The 21922-nt window shown below is 43.5% G+C and overlaps 1 protein-coding gene across 2 annotated transcripts; it reads right to left on the bottom strand.

Moving 5' to 3' along the window:
• Positions 1-209: 209 nt before the first annotated feature.
• Positions 210-17875, bottom strand: LOC109889061 (SUN domain-containing protein 1). Of its 2 annotated transcripts, none has more exons than XM_020480222.2 (13): positions 17816-17875; positions 9796-9898; positions 9575-9711; positions 9084-9359; positions 8918-8989; positions 8510-8643; positions 8321-8374; positions 8177-8230; positions 6861-6934; positions 6222-6354; positions 5397-5900; positions 5112-5201; positions 210-4717 (listed from the first exon to the last, which is right to left on the bottom strand). In XM_020480222.2, the coding sequence occupies exons 2-13, from the start codon at positions 9894-9896 to the stop codon at positions 4595-4597; spliced, it is 1752 nt and encodes a 583-aa protein (XP_020335811.1). In that variant the 5' UTR covers positions 9897-9898; positions 17816-17875; the 3' UTR covers positions 210-4594. The 2 variants fall into 2 exon arrangements, with proteins under 2 accessions (XP_020335811.1, XP_020335809.1); XM_020480220.2 differs by lacking the exon at positions 17816-17875 and adding an exon at positions 17255-17613.
• Between the last annotated feature and the right edge of the window lie 4047 nt (positions 17876-21922).

Below are 21922 nucleotides of genomic sequence, written 5' to 3'. Positions count from 1 at the left end.
ATGTGCAAAAAATCATAAAAACAAGTTTTCACTTTGTCAATATGGGGTATTGTGGGTAAATGGGTGAAACCTATTTGAATCCATTTTGAATTCAGGCTGTAACACAACAAAATGTTGAATAAGGCAAGAGGTAGGACTACTTTCTGAAGCCACTGTAATGTTACTTTAAAGCATTGCTGAGCAAGTTAAAATAATCAGTTGATAAAAGCAACAGGGTTGAGAAGTTTTATTTGTCACTCCAATGTCTATAACACCTTAAAAACAAACAGAGCAGAAGCGCAACAGGTATTACAAAACAACCACTGGTGCTCTTTGAGGGGAATAGGAATTGAAAAGCATATGGGAAAATTATAACATCAAATAAGTGATAAGTGGCATAATCAATCAAAGTCAAGGAACCTGGTGGGTTTGAACTTTAGGAAGCGTTTCATTAATGGGATACAACATTAAAATACACTAATGCGCATCAGCTTAGGCCTTCATCAGGGTGTCTGATACAAAGTGAGTCAAGGCTATACAACTGCATCTCCTCCATTTTGTATCAGACACAGTAAGCCGATACAATTTTAATAATGGTGTAGCCCATAAATTAAAGTATTTTTTAACTTTCAAACCACACGAGTGCCTGGACTTGGATTTAACAGTCCAAGGGAAGACTTCTGCAGTCATTTTACATTACCCTACATTAATTACATGGTACAATATTGATGCATTATCAATGACCTGATCCATAGCAAATAAATATCATATACCACTGAGAATTTGAAAAACTCATAAATAACACAATGTCCTTCATTCAATTACGTTTGATATGCACATGGTTAAATAAATACAAACCAATATCATGAGCATTATGTTCACCTGTGCCGTATTCAGTTGGGTACAATGTAGCAACAATTTTGCAACACAAAACAATTCTGAATTGTTAAACAACTTCAGGTACTACCTTCCTGTTTGAAAATGTTTTATCCCATTTCGTGCCAATATAACACACACTTGGTTAAGTACAGTATGTCCCAATTCTAAACATCTGATCATGTACCTGTCAAAATGCCACTCTGTCAAAGAGCACTATTGCAGAAAAGTAACCCCCAAAAATGTGTATGTTCCATTTCAGAGTATATGTCATACAGTCAGTATATAAATGTATGTATATATGTCCCAGGCAAAAGTTTGGAAACACCTACTCATTCCAGGGTTTCTTCATTGTTACTACTTTCTACACTGTAGAATAATAGTGAAGACATCACAACTATGAAATAACACATATGGAATCATGTAGTAACCAAAACAGTGTTAAACAAGTCAAAATATATTTTATATTTGAGATTCTTCAAAGTAGCCACCCTTTGCCTTGATGACAGCTTTGCACACTCTTGGAATTCTCTCAACCAGCTTCATGAGGTAGTCACCTGGAATGCATTTCAATTAACAGGTGTGCATTAAAAGTTCATTTGTGAAATTTCTTTCCTTCTTAATGTGTTTGAGCCAATCGGTTGTGTTGTGACCAGGTAGGGATGGTATACAGAACATAGCCCTATTTGCCAAAATACCAAGTCCATATTATGGCAAGAACAGCAAAATTAGCAAAGAGAAACGACAGTCCATCATTACTTTAAAGACATGAAGGTTAGTCAATATGGAACATTAAGAACTCTGAAAGTTTTCTTCCAGTGCAGTTGCAAAAACCATCAAACGCTATGATGAAACTGGCTCTCAAGAGGACCGCCACAGGAAAGACCCAGAGTTACCTGCTGCAGAGGATAATTTCATTAGAGTTACCAGCCTCAGAAATTGCAGCCCAAATAAATGCTTCACAGAGTTCAAGAAACAGACAAATCTCAACATCAACTGTTCAGAGCAGACTGCGTGAATCAGGCCTTCATGGTCGAATTGCTGCAAAGAAACCACTAGTAAAGGACACCAATAAGAAGAGTTTTGTTTGGGCCAAGAAACACAAGCAATTGACATTAGACCGGTGTGAATCTGTTCCTTTGGTCTGATGAGTCCAAATTTGTGATTTTTGGTTCTAACCGCCGTGTGTTTGTGAGACGCAGAGTAGGTGAACGTATGGTCTGTATGGAGGAGGAGGTGTGATGGTGCTTTACTGGTGACACGATCTGTGATTTATTTAGAATTCAAGGCACACTTAACCAGCATGGCTACCCCAGCATTCTGCAGCGATACGCCATCCCATCTGGTTTGCGCTTAGTGGGACAATCATTTGTTTTTTTAACAGAACAATGACCCAACACACCTTCAGGCTGTGTAAGGGCTATTTGATCAAGGAGAGTGATGGAGTGCTGCATCAGATGACTTGGCCTCCACAATCACCCGACCTCAACCCAATTGAGATGGTTTGGGATGTTTTTCTTGTTTTAAACACACAAGGGGTGGAACAAGGGGTGGAACAGTGGCAAAGGTACCCACAGGACCAACAGAATAATATTAGTCTGAGGAGATATGAAACACTATTAATACCTGCCGCCCCGAGTGAAGGAAAAGCAGCCAACAAGAGCTCAGCATATGTGGGAACTCTTAGAAGACGGTTGGAAAAGCATTCCAGGTGAAGCTGGTTGAGAGAATGCCAAGCGTGTGCAAAGCTGTCATCAAGGCAAAGGGTGGCTACTTTGAAGAAACTCAAATATATTTTGATATGTTTATCACTTTTTTGGTTACTGCATGATTCCATGTGTTATTTCATAGTGTTGATGTCTTCACTATTAATCCACAACGTAGAAAATAGTACAAATAAAAAGACTTCAATGAGTAGGTGTCTCCAAACTTTTGACTGGTACTGTATATATGAATTATGATTAGGAGGAAGTTGTAACCATAGTTTCCGCATAAGGCTTCCGTGTTTTAAAAGCATTTGAAAATGAGGTGGATACATAGCCAGTCATTTCAGGTATTGAACTACATTCCTATGGGGAAATTATTTACTTATATTCTGTTTTATTTGGACAAACTTCAAATTGACCCAGCGTTAAGTTTGATGTTTCACTGCCGTAACATCAGAAAAACACAATACCGAAATAAAATGCTATCGAGAGCCATTCATACTGTATAGGTTATTTTTGTGATCAGTCGTTTGCTAGTCTATAGCTACCACTGCTGCACATAATACTGTAATTGTAAACATGAAATAAAAAAAGTTCCTGATTATTTTCATCAAACACTAGCAAAAAGTACAAGGTTACTTTTTTGCTATTTACAAATGTTTAGAAGTAGAAAAGCCTGACATTTAGACATCATTGCAATGGACTCATTGCTTTGAGGTGAAAGTTATTCAAGTATTGCAGTAAAATTGGTAAGAGCAATTATGTATTTACTATTAAACTGATCAAAATTGGTCAAAATTAAGACAAAATAAATGCTGCAGGTCATGTAAACTAAGCTGTTTTTTAAAATTCAGACAATATGTTCCAGGCCTCCTGAGTGGCACAGTGGTCTAAGGCCCTGCATTGCAGTGCTAGCTGTGCCACTAGAGATTCTAGGAGAGTCCAGGCTCTGTCGCAGCCAGCCCGACTGGAAGACCCATGGAGCAGCACACAATTGGCCCAGCGTCATCCGGATTAGGAAAGGGTTTGGCCGGCAGGGATGTTCTTGTCCCATCGCGGACTAGCGACTCCTGTCGCACACCAGGCGCAGTGCATGCTGACACGGTCGCCAGGTGTATGGCGTTTCCTCCGACACATTGGTGCGGCTGGCTTCCGGATTTAGTGGGCATTGTGTCAAGAAGCAGTGCGGCTTGGTTGGGTTGTGTTTCGGAAGACGCGGGGCTCTCGACCCTCGCCCATACGGGGGATGCAGCGATGAGACAAGACGGTAACTACCAATTAGATACCATGAATGTGAAAGATAATACTCTCTCTAGTCTCTAGTCTCTAGTATTATTATAAAGGACATTGAAACACCAGTGCATTACCAAATGCAAAGTAGAAAGCATCTACAATCATATAGTTCATCCTGTAATAGGAAGCCTATTGGCAAGGTGGGTCGAGACGTAACCATTCAGGCCAACAGAAAAATCATTTACAAACATATTACATCCTATTCTTATCGGACTAATAAAATAATGAACAATACATCCTGATTCTTGCAATATATACATCCAACAACGTTCTTTTTAACCATAATTAAACTTTTGTATATCATTTTAAGACAGATGAAATTAAACAAAATAAGAGCCCACTAACCCAGGAGGGATTGTCACAAACACACATTCAAAGTACAAATCTGAAATCTTTGTCCGCTGTGGCCGGGCGTTAAAATGCAAACAAATAATCAATGCTCAAAAGCATACACACACACACACACACACACACACACACACACACACAAACACAAACAGTTCAATTTGAAACTTTCAAAAACCCATCCCCACACGCCTATTAGCCAGGTCAATACCTCTGCCAGAAATGAAACTGCAAATTGTAACAAAACCTTGCAGACCTCTGACCTCACACCCGGCAGAGGCCAGTTTAGGAAGCCATCCTGATTACGCCAAATAAAGACATTTATTTAGAATGGTTGCTCTGATATGAAAGCGAAGCCTCGGAGGTCTGCGGTTGAGATGGACAATGAACGTCTCTCACTTGGAGGAGGAGGGCATGTGTCCGTGCACACGGAAGCGGTACACGCATGTGTACTCCAGGTGACCCCAGTTACTCAGAACGCGTAGCTCCACGAAATAATAGATGGCCCTGGTAGGATTCTGACATAGAGAACAGGAAGGGTAAAGGGTTAGAACAAGCAACGCAACTGATGACTGTATGGATACTGCATTAGGGTCAACAGTAGCTACTAGCTAGGTAGTTAGAACTTTGTTCTATGGTCCTGGTCCAGTTCTGTTCCAGGCTTATTTCAGCTATAGTCTGTTGCATAAACATCGAGCCCGACGAATGTCTCACGCCCCCCAAAAATAACCTAGTAATCCTAACCGGAGGTCGTGTTCACTAGGCACCAAATGGAAGAAAAACTGAAAGAGGGAGGGACTACCTGAACTTGTCCAATAAGAAACACACATTTTCTGTAGCAAAATGTTTTGCTTCATTTTGAAACGGTGTGTACTAATGAATACAACCGAAGTATAAATGGATGGGACTCACAGGCAGTTGGAAGGTCTGGATTGCCCCTCCGTGCTGGTCATAAGTGAAGGTTCCCAGCCAGGTGCCGTCTTCTGTCTCAGTGGACATACCCTGCACAGAGAGAGAAAGCGATGAGACAGATTTTTAAAGACAGAAATGAGTCATCAGCGTTAAAGATATTCACCATACTGCTCTAAACATCTCTGTAGGAAATCTTCAACAGTAGATTATGTAGATGTGGCTCTGGGAAAAAGTTGTGCACTGACTAGAGTGTCAGGGAAGGGCTAGAGGTCACAGATGACTCACGTAGACAGAGAAGGCCTTGGGCGCGCTGTCGATGCGTCCAGTGGGCGCGTTGGAGACCGGGAGATGCTCCAGTGTGACGTGGGTGATGTGGGCAGGATGAGATAGGGCGATGACCAGGGTGCCCTGCGCTCCGTAGAACGCCCAGCACTTCCCAGCTTGCACCGCCTGACCCTGGATAACAGTGCGGGGGTTCTCAGAGGGGTACCAGAGGGGTACACCCAGGAAGGACACGCATGCCGAGCGGGTACGGTAGGTCTCGGAACACCGTGTGCTCACAACACTGGCACCTTGGGACTCCAAGGCAAAGTCTGGCATCCTGTCAGCCAATAGGGGACTGCAGTTCTTCACAACCTCTTTCACCATCCGTGGCTCATTCTGGGGCACATTCTCATGCAGCCATTTGGCCATGGCCTCTTCAAGCTCAGGGGTCAGGTGTGTGTTGGCTGTGGTGGGGTTGGGAGCTGGAGGAGGCTGGTTCTGAACAGAGTAGACCTGCTTCCCCAGCTACACAACACAGAGAGACCACATCCATTAGGTTAGGAAGGCTCATCAATTATTGTATCCCAAACAGCACCCCATTCCCTATATAGTGCACTACCATAGGGCTCTGGTCAAAAGTAATTGTAAGTCGCTCTGGAGGAGAACGTCTGCTAAATGACTAAAATGGGAAATGTAGTGCACTATGTAGGTTATTGGGTGCCATTTTGGACTTGGCCATTCTCATTTGAGTTATTTAGCACCATCTCTTATGCAGAACCACTTAAGAAAGTGCAAAAGTTCAGTGCTACAAATTTGACTTGAGTTTGCGTGTTTTGTGTACATTACCGTGGCACTCTGGTCCTCCAGGGCAGCGACTCGCTGATTGACGTGTGTGTGTTGGTCCTTCAGTTCGCCCACCTGACTGATGAAGCCGGCTGTCTGCTCGCTCAAACGATGCTCCCAATCCAGTGGATTCACACTACAATAGAAAAAAGGCCAGTGAGAAACAGATATTTATTTATCTTCAACCCCCTGAGACAGCAAACTCACAAAACATTTTTAAAGGCTAAGTCAAGATTGTCTTCAAATCAAATCAAATTTCAAATGTATTTATATAGCCCTTCGTACATCAGCTGATATCTCAAAGTGCTGTACAGAAACCCAGGCTAAAACCCCAAACAGCAAGCAATGCAGGTGTTGAAGCACGTTGGCTAGGAAAAACTCCCTAGAAAGGCCAAAACCTAGGAAGAAACCTAGAGAGGAAATCTTAAATCCAAAGGTTTTTTTTTGCAAACAAGGTTTGGACATTAGATTGGTTAACAGAAAAAGTATGGGAGTATGTTTTCACTCCTTTGAAATCTTCCAAGTGCCTAGGGAGCATGGGACAGGATCTAGGGCTAAGGACAGGAGGTAGATGCTAGGAGGTAGGGGCTAGGGGCAGAAGCTAGGGGGCAGGTTCTGGATTGGGGCCGGACACACACTCACCTGTCCACTCTCACTCTCACGTCCCTCATGTCTGTTCTCACGTCTGCCAAGTCTGTCTGCAGTCTCTCTACCATCTGTTAGGATAGACGAGCACTACATCTCAACCATATACGTAAATATACAACAATTCTGTAGAACATATATACAGTACCAGTCAAAAATTTGGGCACGCCTACTCAGTCCAGGGTTTTTCTTTATTTTTTTACTATTTTCTACATTGTAGAATAATAGTGAAGACATCAAAACAATGAAATAACACATATGGAATCATGAAGTAACCAAAAAAAGTGTTAAAGAAACCAAAACATATTTTCATTTAGATTCTTCAAAGTAGACACCCTTTGCCTTTGCCTGGACTCTTGGCATTCTCTCAACCAGCTTCCCCTGGAATACTTTTCCAACAGTTTTGAAGGAGTTGCCGCATATTCTGCGCTCCCGAGTGGCGCAGTGATCTAAGGCACTGCATCTCAGTGCAAGAGGCGTCACTATAGTCCCTGGTTTGAAACTAAATGGAGTACTATGGTCAATAGGGAATTGTCAATGTAAATAGGAGTTTGTTTTCAGTTCAACAGCTGTTTAGAATCTGTGGAATGTCAGTCCTGAACTCAGAGCTACGTTCTGTACATTGAGTCTGGAGCAGGATACTTGTTATATGGCCATTGGCCCAGTTGTACTACAAGGACTTCTGATTGGTCAACCCCAAGCTAGGTTGGGGGGTTATAAATTACATCCTGTTATTTGTTCTGTGGAGAAAAGCTGAGGACAACAGGGGGAATGAACATCTACCTCCCAGCATAGCATCTATGATTTGTCCTTTTCAAATAAATACATTTTTCTCCCCGATTTGCTTTGGGGTTTGTGTTATTGAAGAATAACAACTGCTAACAGCTAACACATCGTGCCATTGGAACACAGAAGTGATGGTTGCCGATAAGGGGCCTATGTAGATATTCCATAAAAAATCAGCCGTTTTCAGCTACAATAGTCATTTACAACAGTCATTTACAACATTAACAATGTCTACACTATATTTCTGATCAATTTGATGTTATTTTAATGGACTATTTTTTTTGCTTTTCTTTCAAAAACATTTCTAAGTGACCCCAAACTTTTCAACAGTAGTGTGTATGTGTGTATATATTAGATAAAAAAGAAAACACTATTTCCCAAATACTGCACTATTATAGAGCCCTATATGAGGACTCCCTATCACACTACTACAGACATCTATAACTGAAACCCTGTTATCCATACTAGACTGTTATAGGACCTTATGATACCCCATTCCACATAATACTGCACTATAGAGCACTCACCTCGGTTACAAATTTCTGCTGGTGTTCCTTCTTCTTAAGAATTTCAATTTCTCTCTGCGGGAGAACATGTACACAAGTGAGTTAAACCAAATGAATACACCCAAATGCAGTATAGTTTGTGCATTCTCTCTTTGTCTCTCTTACCAGGATGGTGTTCATCTTGGCTTCCAGAGCAGAATGCAATACCGAAGCTCCATCCTGCAGAAAGAGTTTCAACAAACAAGCTTTTAACTGTACAATCCAGGAGTACACATGCAGAGCGTCAATGTAGCATCCTACCAAATCAAGAGAAAGAGAGATTATTGCCGGGTATGTGGTCCCATCAGATCCTACCATAGCCTTGACAGGTGGCGTAGTGAAGACAGGTGGCGGAGTTGGGGTGATGACAGATCGGTTCAGGGTCATAGTGATAGCATTCAGGGCTGAAGTCAGAGTGGCCCATACCAAGGGGGCAAGGAGCCAGCAGCCTAGCAGAAAGGGGTAGAATAGACTTGAATACACTAAGGAGGACATTATCATACAGGACAGGCTACACAGACAACATTTTGAACATTTTTGCTCGTCAACAATGGGTGTGTGTTGTACTTCTGTTATTTAAATTGTCAGTAAGTACTATGGTTAGGCATGTCTTCTGTGGACAATGTACTGCTGGCACCAATAAAGTAACAGTGATGTTGGTTCTTTTCATGGAAGTTCTATAGAACTATAGACTGTCTGATTCTGTAGTGTGATGTCACTCACCAAAGGTCAATAGGATGAGGAGGATGGCAATTAGAATGGCCTTCCCCACATCGGCCGGGATAAACGGAGGGGCTACAGGAGGAGAGAGAGATAAAGCTAATGCTAACAAACAAGCTACAAGCATAGAGACCAGCTAATGCTACGCTAGCACACACACAGTACTCACTCCAATTGGCACTAGCACTTGTCCTGTTAGTGCCAGATCTCTGGCTGGCACTAGCCCTTTGTTCGCCTAAGGAGGAGTCTCCAGAGTATCCTCTATAACGTCTTGCCTCTGAAGAGGAGTAACCAGAGCTGTCCATGGCGCTGCTCTGGCTCTGGGCCTGGTTCAGGCCGGTCTGGCAGGACGAGAAGCCCCTGGGGCTGGGAGCCTGGTTCAGGCTGGGTGCTGGGGCAAGAGGTTCCTGGAAGGTCTTCCTTCTCTGAACCAAGCTTGAGACCCCTGAAGGGCAGGGGGTGCGGGGACAAAGAGAGAGAGTCAGATAGCTATTATGGCTATTCAAAACGAACTAACTATAACCATAGACAAAGAGGCAGCTGCAATACAAAGCTATACTGTACAGTGTATACAGTATAGGCCTAGACAATGAAAGTAACTGAGTGAGTAGGACTGAGTGTCAATAGGACTGTGGATGCAGGAAGTGGTGTGAACCGTACCAATGTAGTCCTCAGCATTGATGGGTGGCTCCACTGTACTACCCTTGCTGCTAGCGGTGCTAGCCACGCTGTTGGCCCGGCTGGAGGTACGAGAGGCCGCCACTTTACGACCACCTGTCTTCCTCTTAGTAAAAACCCTGAGAGAGAGAAAGGGCTTTGTTAAAGCAACTGTCAGGCCTACTGTATTAGGCTATACGGTACAACATGAAACACAAACACACCTCACGGGGCTCTCCCTGTAGGAAACTGAGGAGGACTCATCATCGTCTGATGACTGGTGGTAGTATCCCCCTAAAACCAGCCTCATACTGCGCCGCGACATGTCTGACAGAGAGAGAGAGACAGAGACAATACCTCATACAGGATACTGTGGTATACGAACTGCTTTAACAGGAGGAATCCCACACACACAGCAAATCAATAATATAACACTTTGTAACAGTCATTAGGCTTTTATATGTTGTTAAAAATAGATGAGATGAACAGTTACAGTAAATAGGGAATTGAGGTTCCCAAGAGGTAGCCTAGGTAGCATAGCGCTAGCCCAGAGCTGGTGGTAGCAGTAGCCCAGAGCTGGTGGTAGCACTAGCCCAGTTACAGTAAATAGGGAATTGAGGTTCCCAAGAGGTAGCCTAGGTAGCATAGCGCTAGCCCAGAGCTGGTGGTAGCAGTAGCCCAGTTACAGTAAATAGGGAATTGAGGTTCCCAAGAGGTAGCCTAGGTAGCATAGCGCTAGCCCAGAGCTGGTGGTAGCAGTAGCCCAGAGCTGGTGGTAGCAGTAGCCCAGAGCTGGTGGTAGCAGTAGCCCAGAGCTGGTGGTAGCAGTAGCCCAGAGCTGGTGGTAGCAGTAGCCCAGAGCTGGTGGTAGCAGTAGCCCAGAGCTGGTGGTAGCAGTAGCCCAGAGCTGGTGGTAGGAGAGAGGCTCTCTGACAGATGCTCTCCTGTATAATCTCTAATCCAGTTAATCTACAGCACCTCACACTGCTCTCTCAAAGAAACCACTACTAAAGGACAACGATATCTAAGGAAGTCTATTGCTCACCTGAGGTTTATCTCATGATAAAACTGTAGACCACACTACCTTCCTCCATCTGTATTTTTCATAGCTGTTTACATACCACCATATTCAGAGGCTGGCACTAAAACAGCATTAATGAGCTGTATTCAGTCATAAGCAAACAAGAAAACGCTCACCCAGAGGTGGCGCTCCTAGTAGCCAGGGACTATAATGCAGGGAAACTTAAATCAGTTTTAACAAATTTCTATCAGCATGTTAAATGTGCAATCAAAGGAAGAACTCTGGACCACCTATACTCCACACACAGACACTTACAAAGCTCTCCCTCGCCCTTCATTTGGCCATAATTCTATCCACCTGATTCCTGCTTACAAGCAAAAATTAAAGCAGGAAGCACCCGTGACTAGATCAATAAAAAAAGTGGTCAGATGAAGCAGATGCTATGCTACAGGACTGTTTTGCTAGCCCAGACTGGAATATTTTCTGGAATACCTCCGATGGCATTGAGGAGTACACCACATCAGTCATTGGCTTCATCAATAAGTGCATCGATGACGTCGTCCCCACAGTACATACCCCAAACAGAAGCCAATGTTTACAGGCAGCATCCACACTGAGCTAAAGGCCAGAGCTGCCGCATTCAAGGAGCGGGACTCTAACCCGGAAGCTTATAAGAAATCCCGCTATGCTTGCCGACGAACCATCAAACAGGCAAAGCGTCAATACAGGACTAAGATCGAGTCGAACACCGGGTCTGACGCTCGTCAGATGTGGCAGGGCTTGCAAACCATTACAGACTACAAAGGGAAGCACAGCCGAGAGCTGCCCAGCGACACGAGCCTACCAGACAAGCTAAACTACTTCTATGCTAGCTTCGAGGCGAATAAACTGAAACATGCATGAGAGCACCAGCTGTTACAGAAGACTGTGTGATAAAGCTCTCCGCAGCCGACGTAAGTAAGACCTTTAAACAGGTCAACATTCACAAGGCCGCAGGGCCCGATGGATTACCAGGATGTGTACTCCAAGCATGCGCTGACCAACTGGCAAGTGTCTTCATTGACATTTTCAACCTCTCCCTGTCCGAGTCTGTAATACCAACATGTTTTTAAGCAGACCACCATAGTCCCTATGCCCAAGAACACTAAGGTAACCTGCCTAAATGACTATTGACCCGTAGCACTCACATCTGTAGCCATGAAGTGCCTTGAAAGGCTGGTCATGGCCCTCATCAACACCATCATCCCAGAAACCCTAGACCCACTCAAATTTGCATACCACCCCAACAGATCCACAGATGATGCAATCTCCATTTCACTCCACACGGCCCTTTCCCACCTGGACCAAAGCGACACCTATGTGAGAATGCTATTCATTGACTACAGCTCAGCGTTCAACACCATAGTGCCCTCAAAGCTCATCAATAAGCTAAGGACCCTGGGACTAAACACCTCCCTATGCAACTGGATCCTGGACTTCCTAACGGGCCGCCCCCAGGTGGTAAGGGTAGGTAACAACACATGCGCCACGCTGATCCTCAACACGGGGGCCCCGTCAGTGGTGCGTGCTCAGTCCCCTCCTGTACTCCCTGTTCACTCATGACTGCACGGCCTGGCACGACTCCAACACCATCATTAAATTTGCTGATGACCGACAACAACGAGACAGCCTATAGGGAGGTCAGAGACCTGGCCGTGTGGTGCCAGGATAACAACATCTCCATCAACGTGATCAAGACAAAGGAGATGGTTGTGGACTACAGGAAGAAGAGGACCGAGCACGGCCCCATTCTCAACGATGGGGCTGCAGTGGAGCAGGTTGAGAGCTTCAAGTTCCTTGGTGTCCACATCACCAACAAACTAACATGGTCCAAGCACACCAAGATAGTTGTGAAGAGGGCACAACAAAACCTATTCCCCCTCGGTAGATTGAAAAGATTTGGCATGGGTCCTCAGACCCTCAAAGGTTCTACAGCGGTAGGTGGTGTCAGAGGAAGGCCCTAAAAATTGTCAAAGACTCCAGCCACCCTAGTCATAGACTGTTCTCTCTGCTACCACACGGCAAGAGGTACCGGAGCACCAAGTCTAGGTCCAAGAGGCTTCTAAACAGCTTCTACCCCCAAGCCAGAACTCCTGAACATCTAGTCAAATGGCTACCCAGTCAAATGGCTACCCCCTCCCCCCCACACCATTGCTACTCTCTGTTGTCATCTATCCATAGTCACTTTAATAACTCTACCTACATGGGGCGGCAGGGTAGCCTAGTGGTTAGAGCGTTGGACTAGTAAACTGGAAGGTTGCAAGTTCAAACCCCCGAGCTGACAAGGTACAAATCTGTCGTTCTGCCCCTGAACAGGCAGTTAGGCCATCATTGAAAATAAGAATTTGTTCTTAACTGACTTGCCTAGTAAAATAAAGGTTTAAAAAAAAAAGTACATACTACCTCAAATAACCGGTGTCCCTGCAATTTGACTCTGTATCGGTGTATCTAGTCCCGCTATTGTTATTTCACTGCTGCTCTTTAATTACTTGTTACTTTTACCTCTTATTCTTATCTGTTTTTTTTTTAAACGGCATTGTTGTTTAGGGGCTCGGAAGTAAGCATGTGTGGGTAAGATGTTGTATTCGGGGCTCGGAAGTAAGCATGTGTGGGTAAGATGTTGTATTCGGGGCTCGGAAGTAAGCATGTGTGGGTAAGATGTTGTATTCGGGGCTCGGAAGTAAGCATGTGTGGGTAAGATGTTGTATTCGGGGTTCGGAAGTAAGCATGTGTGGGTAAGATGTTGTATTCGGGGTTCGGAAGTAAGCATGTGTGGGTAAGATGTTGTATTCGGGGTTCGGAAGTAAGCATGTGTGGGTAAGATGTTGTATTCGGGGTTCGGAAGTAAGCATGTGTGGGTAAGATGTTGTATTCGGGGCTCGGAAGTAAGCATGTGTGGGTAAGATGTTGTATTCGGGGCTCGGAAGTAAGCATGTGTGGGTAAGATGTTGTATTCGGGGTTCGGAAGTAAGCATGTGTGGGTAAGATGTTGTATTCGGGGTTCGGAAGTAAGCATGTGTGGGTAAGATGTTGTATTCGGGGTTCGGAAGTAAGCATGTGTGGGTAAGATGTTGTATTCGGGGCTCGGAAGTAAGCATGTGTGGGTAAGATGTTGTATTCGGGGTTCGGAAGTAAGCATGTGTGGGTAAGATGTTGTATTCGGGGTTCGGAAGTAAGCATGTGTGGGTAAGATGTTGTATTCGGGGTTCGGAAGTAAGCATGTGTGGGTAAGATGTTGTATTCGGGGTTCGGAAGTAAGCATGTGTGGGTAAGATGTTGTATTCGGGGTTCGGAAGTAAGCATGTGTGGGTAAGATGGTGTATTCGGGGTTCGGAAGTAAGCATGTGTGGGTAAGATGTTGTATTCGGGGTTCGGAAGTAAGCATGTGTGGGTAAGATGTTGTATTCGGGGTTCGGAAGTAAGCATGTGTGGGTAAGATGTTGTATTCGGCGCATTTGATTATTTTCACTATTATTCTACAATGTAGAAAATAGTCTAAATCAAATTAAAACTGTTGAATGAGTAGGTGTGTCCAAATTTTTGACTTGCACTGTATGTAATTTTCTCCATTCAGCTTCACACAAAACCTTCACTGCACTAGCTCAGACCTGTTTTGATTGAGTTTGCTGATCCAATCAGAGAGCAGTGTGTGCATTTCACTCCCCAATCTGTTTTTTGCAAGTGCGGTACGGTCTCTGGCTGCGCGGAGAGCAATCCACAGAGACAAAACCTGGCAAGATAATCAAGTCACTCTCAAGTCAAAGTTGACTTGGAGCCTCAAGAATCGGGACTCAAGTCTCAAGTTATCAAATGTGTGACTCAAGTCATGTGGCTCGAGTACTGCAGAGAAGCCAAAATACAGGGTAAAGGCATGGCATAAGGTGTAAGAGGATGTGGTGTGTGGTGAGACAGGAAGTCAGACATGTGAGTGATATGCAAATTCAGACAACAGAGTTGAGAAGAAGGAAGATGGCCCACACGATCCGCAGCTTTAACAACACTACAGTAAACAACTAACAACAAGTTTAGGTTGCTAGGGCATAGAGCAGTGTCGGTCCTTTTCCATGGTTACTGACAGACAAAAAGACACTGATGTAGGTCAAGTGATCAAATGGGATTGAGCCAACACCATGAGATTGGGTAAAAACATCCAGCCAGCCAGGTTAAAGTAGCCTACATTAATAGCATTCTCATTGTTATGCAATGGAGTCTGGAATACATTACCTTCCTCTGGTGTGAAAAGAAGCTTTAGCATCACTGAACATATTGTACCATAGGCTAATTCTCTCAAATCCTCTATTCCACTGAAAATGGCGTCTCTTGCAGTCTCAGCGCTTTATCCCGCTTCCCAATCCTCTTCTCATTACAATAGCCTTCAGTTCCCTCCTTCACTAAGCTCTCCTCCCCTCTTTCTTTACCTGATCCTGCAATCTAATCAACCCCTCATCTACAGTGCATTCGGAAAGTATTTAGACCACAACTTTTTCCACCACATTAATGTTACATTACAGCCTTATTCTATAAATTCATTAAATGGATGAAGCAAAAACAAGTTAGAATTTCTCAAATGTATTATTTGCATAATTATTATTAACATAAGTATTCAGACCCTTTTCTCAGTACTTTGTTGAAGCACCTTTGGCAGTGATTACAGCCTCGAGTCTTCTTGGGTACGACGCTGCAAGCTTGGCAGACCTGTATTTGGGGAGTTTCTCCCATTCTTCTCAAGCTCTGTCAGGTTGGATGAGGAGCGTTGCTGCACAGCTACTTTCAGGTCTCTCCAGAGATGTTTGATCGGGTTCAAGTCCGGGCTCTGGCTGGGCCACTCAGGGACATTGAGACTTGTCCCGAAGCCACTCCTGTGTTGTCTTGGCCTTGTGCTTAGAGCAGTTGTCCTGTTGGAAGGTGAACCTTTGCCCCAGTCTGAGGTTCTGAACGCTCTGGAGCAGGTTTTCATCAAGGATCTCTGTACTTCGCTCCGTTCATCTTTCCCTCGATCCTGACTGGTCTCCAGTCCCTGCCGCTGAAAAACATCCCCACAGCATGATGCTGCCACCGTAGGGATGATGCCAGGTTTCCTCCAGACGTGACGCTTGGCATGCAGCCAAAGCGTTCAATCTTGGTTTCATCAAATGAGAGAATCTTGTTTCTCATGGCCTCAGAGTCCTTTAGGTTCCTTTTGGTAAACACCAAGCAGGCTGTCATGAGTCTTTTGAGGAGTGGCTTATGTTTTGCCACTCTACCATAAAGGCCTGATTGGTGGAGTGCTGCAGAGGAGGTTGTTTTTTTGGAAGATTCTCCCATCTCTACAGAGGAATTCTGTAGCTCTGTCAGAGTGACCATCGGGTTCTTGGTCACCTCCCTAACCAAGGCCCTTCTCCCCCGATTGCTCAGTTTGGCCGGGCGGCCAGCTCCAGGAAGAGTCTTGGTGGTTCCAAACTTCTTAAATGTAAGAATGATGGAGGCCACTGTGTTCTTGGGGACCTTCAATGCTGCAGACATTTGTTGTACCCTTCCCCAGATCTGTGCCTCGACACAATCCTGTCTCGGAGCTCTACCGACAATTCCTTGGACCTCATGGCCTGGTTTTTGCTCTGACATGCACCGTCACCTGTGGGACCTTATATAGACAGATGTGTGCCTTTCTAAAATCTTGTCCAATCAATGGAATTTAGCACAGGTGGACTCCAATCAAGTTGTAGAAACATCAAGGTGATCAATGGAAACAGGATGCACCTAAGCTCAATTTCGAGTCTGATAGCAAAGGGTCTGAATACTTATATAAAGTAGTGTTTTATTTGCAAAAATGTCTAAAAACATTGTGTGTAGATTGAGTTCAAAAAAATAAAATAAAGCTGTAATGTAACAAAATGTGGAAAAAGTAAAGGGGTCTGAATATTTTCTTTTTTCGTAGCTTGCTAGCCTATAATTACATGGGGACACAAATACAGTCCACATACTACAAAATAGCTTCATTAGACCTGACACACATACAGGAGAACAGCCATATAAAATACACATAAACAAAGACACGTGTGTTTCCCTAACAGCTTGAAGCTGATCCTCATTAGTAAATTGGATGATGTTCCTCCTAGAACATCAGAGAGGAGAGTTAGGGTTTCAACGTTCTGTGTTCCTGTTAAGGGAGGGGCAGGTCATGGAGGCATTGCTGGCAGAGTTAGCATGACTACTGCCATACACACAGCCAGGCTACATAGACAAATAGACCACAACACACACAGAGAGAGAGAAAGAGACCGAGAGAGAAAAAACTCGGCTGAGTCATTTTAAAGCAAACAGCACATAATTCCCATCTAAATAATAGGAAATGTGTTGACTGTGCCCCTAGAAGCTTGGAAACTGTTTCTCAAAAGAGATACTCGTGCGTATTGTGAACATCAATACGCGTTGTTTTATCAACAAGATGCTGACACTTCAGCTGCCGTCTCACGGACACGAACAGCATCATCCCCATATGAGAAAAAAGTCATTAATCTGCCTTGCAAACTGTTAGTTACAGCACGTCACGAGTTCACGGCATAGCTACTGTAACTAGCTTATACCATTAAACATGCATAAACAAACTTGGTGTAAACAAACGGATATATTTTGTCCAGACTTACCCGCTTCTTGGGTCGCCATCATGGGTAAGGCAGAGGCAAAGCTCCCTGTCCCAGGTGGCGAGCTGTCAAATGTAACCTCTCTCAAATGTAACGATAACTTGGCTAATTGCAACCACCAGCCCTATACATTTCCGAACAACAATTTAGTGGTAGACAGGACGGGGTATAATGAGCCAACCCCTTTGTTGGCTCTTCGTAACACTTTCACAAAAAAAATCTGCTACAGTATTTGCTAGCACAAGGCAAACGGGACTCAACCAGAACGTTGCTACTGAGTTAGGCGGAGGAGGAGTCCGCGGGCCACAGACAGTTACAAAACACCCTCTTATTTTGAGTTAAGGCTGCCTCTTAGGAGCTCTCGTCTTTTTTACGCGTCACCCTGTGGCAATATCTGGTCAGCAACAGTTCCCCCCTCCCCCCCTTCTATTGAATGATTCATTAATAATCGTGGCAACTTTCCTTTGCATCTTGCGAGGTGAAATCAATGAATAAAAGTATGGGAAAATAGGCTAAACATGCGCATATGATAAAACCAAGGACATCACATTTAGAAAATATTACCTAAATCTTGTATAATGTTCTCAGTCTACAGTCAGTGAAGAAGATCCCTGACTCGGGTTGTTGTCCCGACACTGTTCATATTACATCGACTAATGCCTGACGTCATAATCAAGTCTCAGAGAACTGATTATGACGTCAAACATTGGTTGACTGTTTTATTTTAAGTTTGTCTTGCTATCCTTACGTTTTCAAGTTAGAGTTTAATTAATTAATTAATATAAAGTGCAATTTAATACTGAATTGCTTGATGAAAAAAAATATATATATAACACAAGAGCACGTTCATTATGGACATTGTCGATCCAACAACCGAGAGTCAGTGGCCTTTCCTTTTCTCAATTAAATTTGCTCAACTCCTGCGTCCTGTCTGAGCCTTCCTCTCTGGCCTCGCGTTAAAGGTAGTAGAGGAGAGGGAAAGTGTTAAAAAAAACGCTTGTATTAAATGAGAGGGCTTGATTGACATAGCAGTTGACATTCTAGACAACTGCCGGCAGACTGATCAACAAAAATAAATATTCATAAATCATAAATAACTACTCATGTTATTTGTAGATCAGTCAGTCACGCAAACGACGTTTACAAAATAAATGTATAAAGTGATTAAAAACAAATGTAGCTAGTTGTGCAAGACATTTTATAGACAAAGGGATAAGTAGCGTATACTTTTTGTCTGTTTGCATACTTTACTCCTTCAAGAAAATAGCTGATTTTAAAAAAGAAATGGGTAACTGCATACATGGAGTGTCTGGAAGTGGGCGTGTCAACAGAAGTGGGCGGATGAACAGAACAGGATGTATGGAAAAGCGAATCAGCTAATTGGGCATATTTGTTGCCACTCAATACCGTTTTGCCTGACTGATTGAGTTGCACAACATGTCGATTGTTGACAACTTTAGCATTTAAGCTAAACCTAACTCCTTTCCTAACCTTAACTTAATAACTGATTGAGTTGCACAACATGTCGATATTTGACAACTGTAGCATTTTAGCTAAACCTAACTCCTTTCCTAACCTTAACTTAATTCTCTAAACCTGCCACCTTAATTATCCTAACCCGCTACGTAAACCAGCGGTGAACCTGGCTATGGCCGGTCTAACCAATAATGGAGTGCTGATGACGCACCATCTAACTTTACTCACACGAAATAGCCTACACGCCAATCATATGCTTTCTGGAGCGGGCAGAAAAAGGTTGTCGATCCACTTAGGCAAAAAGGACAACATCGGAGTTTAATTCAATAAGAGAAAAGCTGCAAAATTGAGAGTTTAAAATAAAGAGAAGTGAGGGCCAGAAAAGTAATGTCTGGGAATGATTTGGTGAAGTAGTTAAAGAGGATGATAGGAGCGTGATGATTGTGAGGCGCTAGACAAATTAGACAGTCACAAGATGGGAACATCAAATAGGCCAATGGCACATCAAGGGAACTGTAGTCTACTGTTCGGATGGGTTAAATGGAAACTGAAATCTGGACACTGACTGTAGGTCTATAACCTCTCACATCTTCTTAATATCTTTACAACCGGTCAAACGGATGTAATTTGGAAATTTTGCACATTTTCCTCATCAATCAACACACTATACCTCGTAATGACAAAGCAAAAACAGGTTTTAGCCATTTTTGCAAATGTATTTAAAAAATATATATGTATATATACAGTTGAAGTCAGAAGTTTACATACACCTTAGCCAAATACATTTAAACTCAGTTTTTCACAATTCCTGACATTTAATCCTAGTAAGTTAGGAGCACCACTTTATTTTAAGAATGTGAAATGTCAGAATAATAGTAGAGAGAATGATTTATTTAAGCTTTTATTTCTTTCATCACATTCCCAGTGGGTCAGAAGTTTACATACACTCAATTCATATTTGGTAGCATTGCCTTTAAATTGTTGAACTTGGGTCAAACATTTTTTAGCCTTCCACAATAAGTTGGGTGAATTTTGGCCCATTCCTCCTGATAGAGCTGGTGTAACTGGGTCAGGTTTGTAGGCCTTCTTGCTCGCACATGCTTTGTCAGTTCTGCCCACAAATTTTCTATAGGCTTGAGGACAGGGCTTTCTGATGGCCACTCCAATACCTTGACTTTGTTGTCCTTGAGCCATTTTGCCACAACTTTGTAAGTATGCTTGGGGTCATTGTCCATTTGGAAGACCCATTCGTTAGTTAACAAGAAATTTGTGGAGTGGTTGAAAAACTAGTTTTAATAACTCCAACCTAAGTGTATGTAAACTTCCGACTTCAACTGTATATACATTATAACAATAAGTATTCAGACCCTTTGCTATGAGACTCGAAATTGAGCTCAGGTGCATGCATCCTGTTTCCATTTATCATCCTTGAGATGTTTCTACAACTTGATTGGAGTCCACCTGTGGTAAACTCAATTGATTGGACATGATTTGGAAAGGCATAAACCTGTCTATATAACGTCCCACAGTTGGAAGTGCATGTCTAAGCAAAAACCGAGACGGGATGATGTCGAGGCACAGATCTGGGGAAGGGTATCAAAAAATGTCTGCAACATTGAAGGTCCCCAAGAACACAGTGGCCTCCACCATTCTTAAATAGAAGAAGTTTGGAACTACCAAGACTCTTACTAGAGCTGGCCGCCCGGTCAAACTGAGCAATCGGGGGAAAAGGTCCTTGGTCAGGGAGGTGACCAAGAACCCAATGGTTACTCTGACAGAGCTCCAGAGTTCCTCTGTAGAGATGGGAGAACCTTCCAGAAGGACAACCATCTCTGCAGCACTCCACCAATCAGGCCTTTATGGTAGAGTGGCCAGACTGAAGCCACTCATCAGTAAAAGGCACATGACAACTCTTGGAGTTTGCCAAAAGGCACCTAAGGGACTCAGACCATGAGAAACAAGTTTCTCTGGTCTGAAGAAACCAAAATAGAACTCATTGGACTGAATGCCAAGCATCACGTCTGGAGGAAACCTGTCACCATCCCTACGGTGAAGCATGGTGGTGGCAGCATCATGCTGTGGGGATGTTTTTCAGTGGCAGGGACTTGGAGACTAGTCAGGATCGGGGAAAGATGAACAGAGAGAAGTATAGAGAGATCCTTGATGAAAACCTGCTCTAGAGCGCTCAGGACCTCAGACTGAGGCGAAGGCTCACCTTCCAACAAGCCTGCAGTTAATTTTCTATATTAGCTGGTGCGGGCCTCAGATTTTCACTTTTTGACATATAGTCTTGCGGTTTCCGATGGGTTATTAGAAATTGCAGGCGGTTGCAGGTGTAAAAACTGCTGATCTACACATCACTAGTGTAACAGATGTGAAACGGCTAGCTTAGTTAGCGGTGCACGCTAAATAGCGTTTCAATCGGTGACGTCACTTGCTCTGAGACCTTGAAGTAGTGGTTCCCCAGATACAAAGATGAGTTCTCTATCTCTATTGGTAGGATAGCCTACACTTGCCTTCCACGCTGAAAGGAGGGTGTCGATGAGGGGAGAACCGTTTTCCTTTTGCTTATTAACAAATTGACACACTCTACCAACACTTATCGGTTTCTGGGTCATGGAGGAAAGAATCCAGAGGAGATAGGACATAGACCCCGCTGCAAGTCTATTGCTTATGGTATTAATGAAGGTGGGTGGGGACAGGGGTTCCCCTAAGCTATATGGAATTGTTTAAAGAAGGTCATACCAAGTGTTATGTTCTGTTAATTACTGATGTCCCCTTTAAGAATGGAGCACCCTTGGTCATGTGCATTTTGAATTTTAAGACCCCTTAAAGTATCACTACATGAAAAATATCTGAAAGATTTAAGAAAGATCAGGAAACATTTGTTTTTATTTTGGACATTATTTTTTGCCACCAAACAGTCTCTATATACTTCCATTCTTGTGAGTCTTGTGAGTCCTAGTCCTTGAGCAAAACAACCGACATGTACTTGTTGTGAGAGTCTCACCCACAGAGGGGTCATATTAGAGTGTAGCCCAAACTGTTCGGACACTACAGACATAAATTGGCAGTTCGACTTCAGAGGAGTCCCAACAAGCTTGTGGGGGTCGTATAGCAAAACACCATCGTGTTCGTGAGTCTCATCTTTCCAGAGGGGATTGAGATGCATCCAATGCAAAAAACAGATATCTC

The sequence above is a fragment of the Oncorhynchus kisutch genome, linkage group LG4 (genome assembly GCF_002021735.2).
Source record: "Oncorhynchus kisutch isolate 150728-3 linkage group LG4, Okis_V2, whole genome shotgun sequence".
NCBI classification, from domain to species: domain Eukaryota; kingdom Metazoa; phylum Chordata; class Actinopteri; order Salmoniformes; family Salmonidae; genus Oncorhynchus; species Oncorhynchus kisutch.
Note: the sequence above shows the minus strand (reverse complement) of the source record. Positions and strands in the feature narration are given on the sequence as shown.

What these genes read in the sequence shown, in the direction of transcription:
- LOC109889061 (XM_020480220.2), bottom strand. Translation starts at nt 17,276, where the DNA reads ATGATGGCGACCCAAGAAGCGG. An exon ending in AGCAGAAATTTGTAACCGAG is followed by an intron (nt 6,935 to 8,176) that starts GTGAGTGCTCTA and finishes CTATCCTAACAG; the next exon opens with ATGGTAGAGAGACTGCAGAC. An exon ending in GTGAGAGTGAGAGTGGACAG is followed by an intron (nt 6,355 to 6,860) that starts GTGAGTGTGTGT and finishes TTTCTATTGTAG; the next exon opens with TGTGAATCCACTGGATTGGG.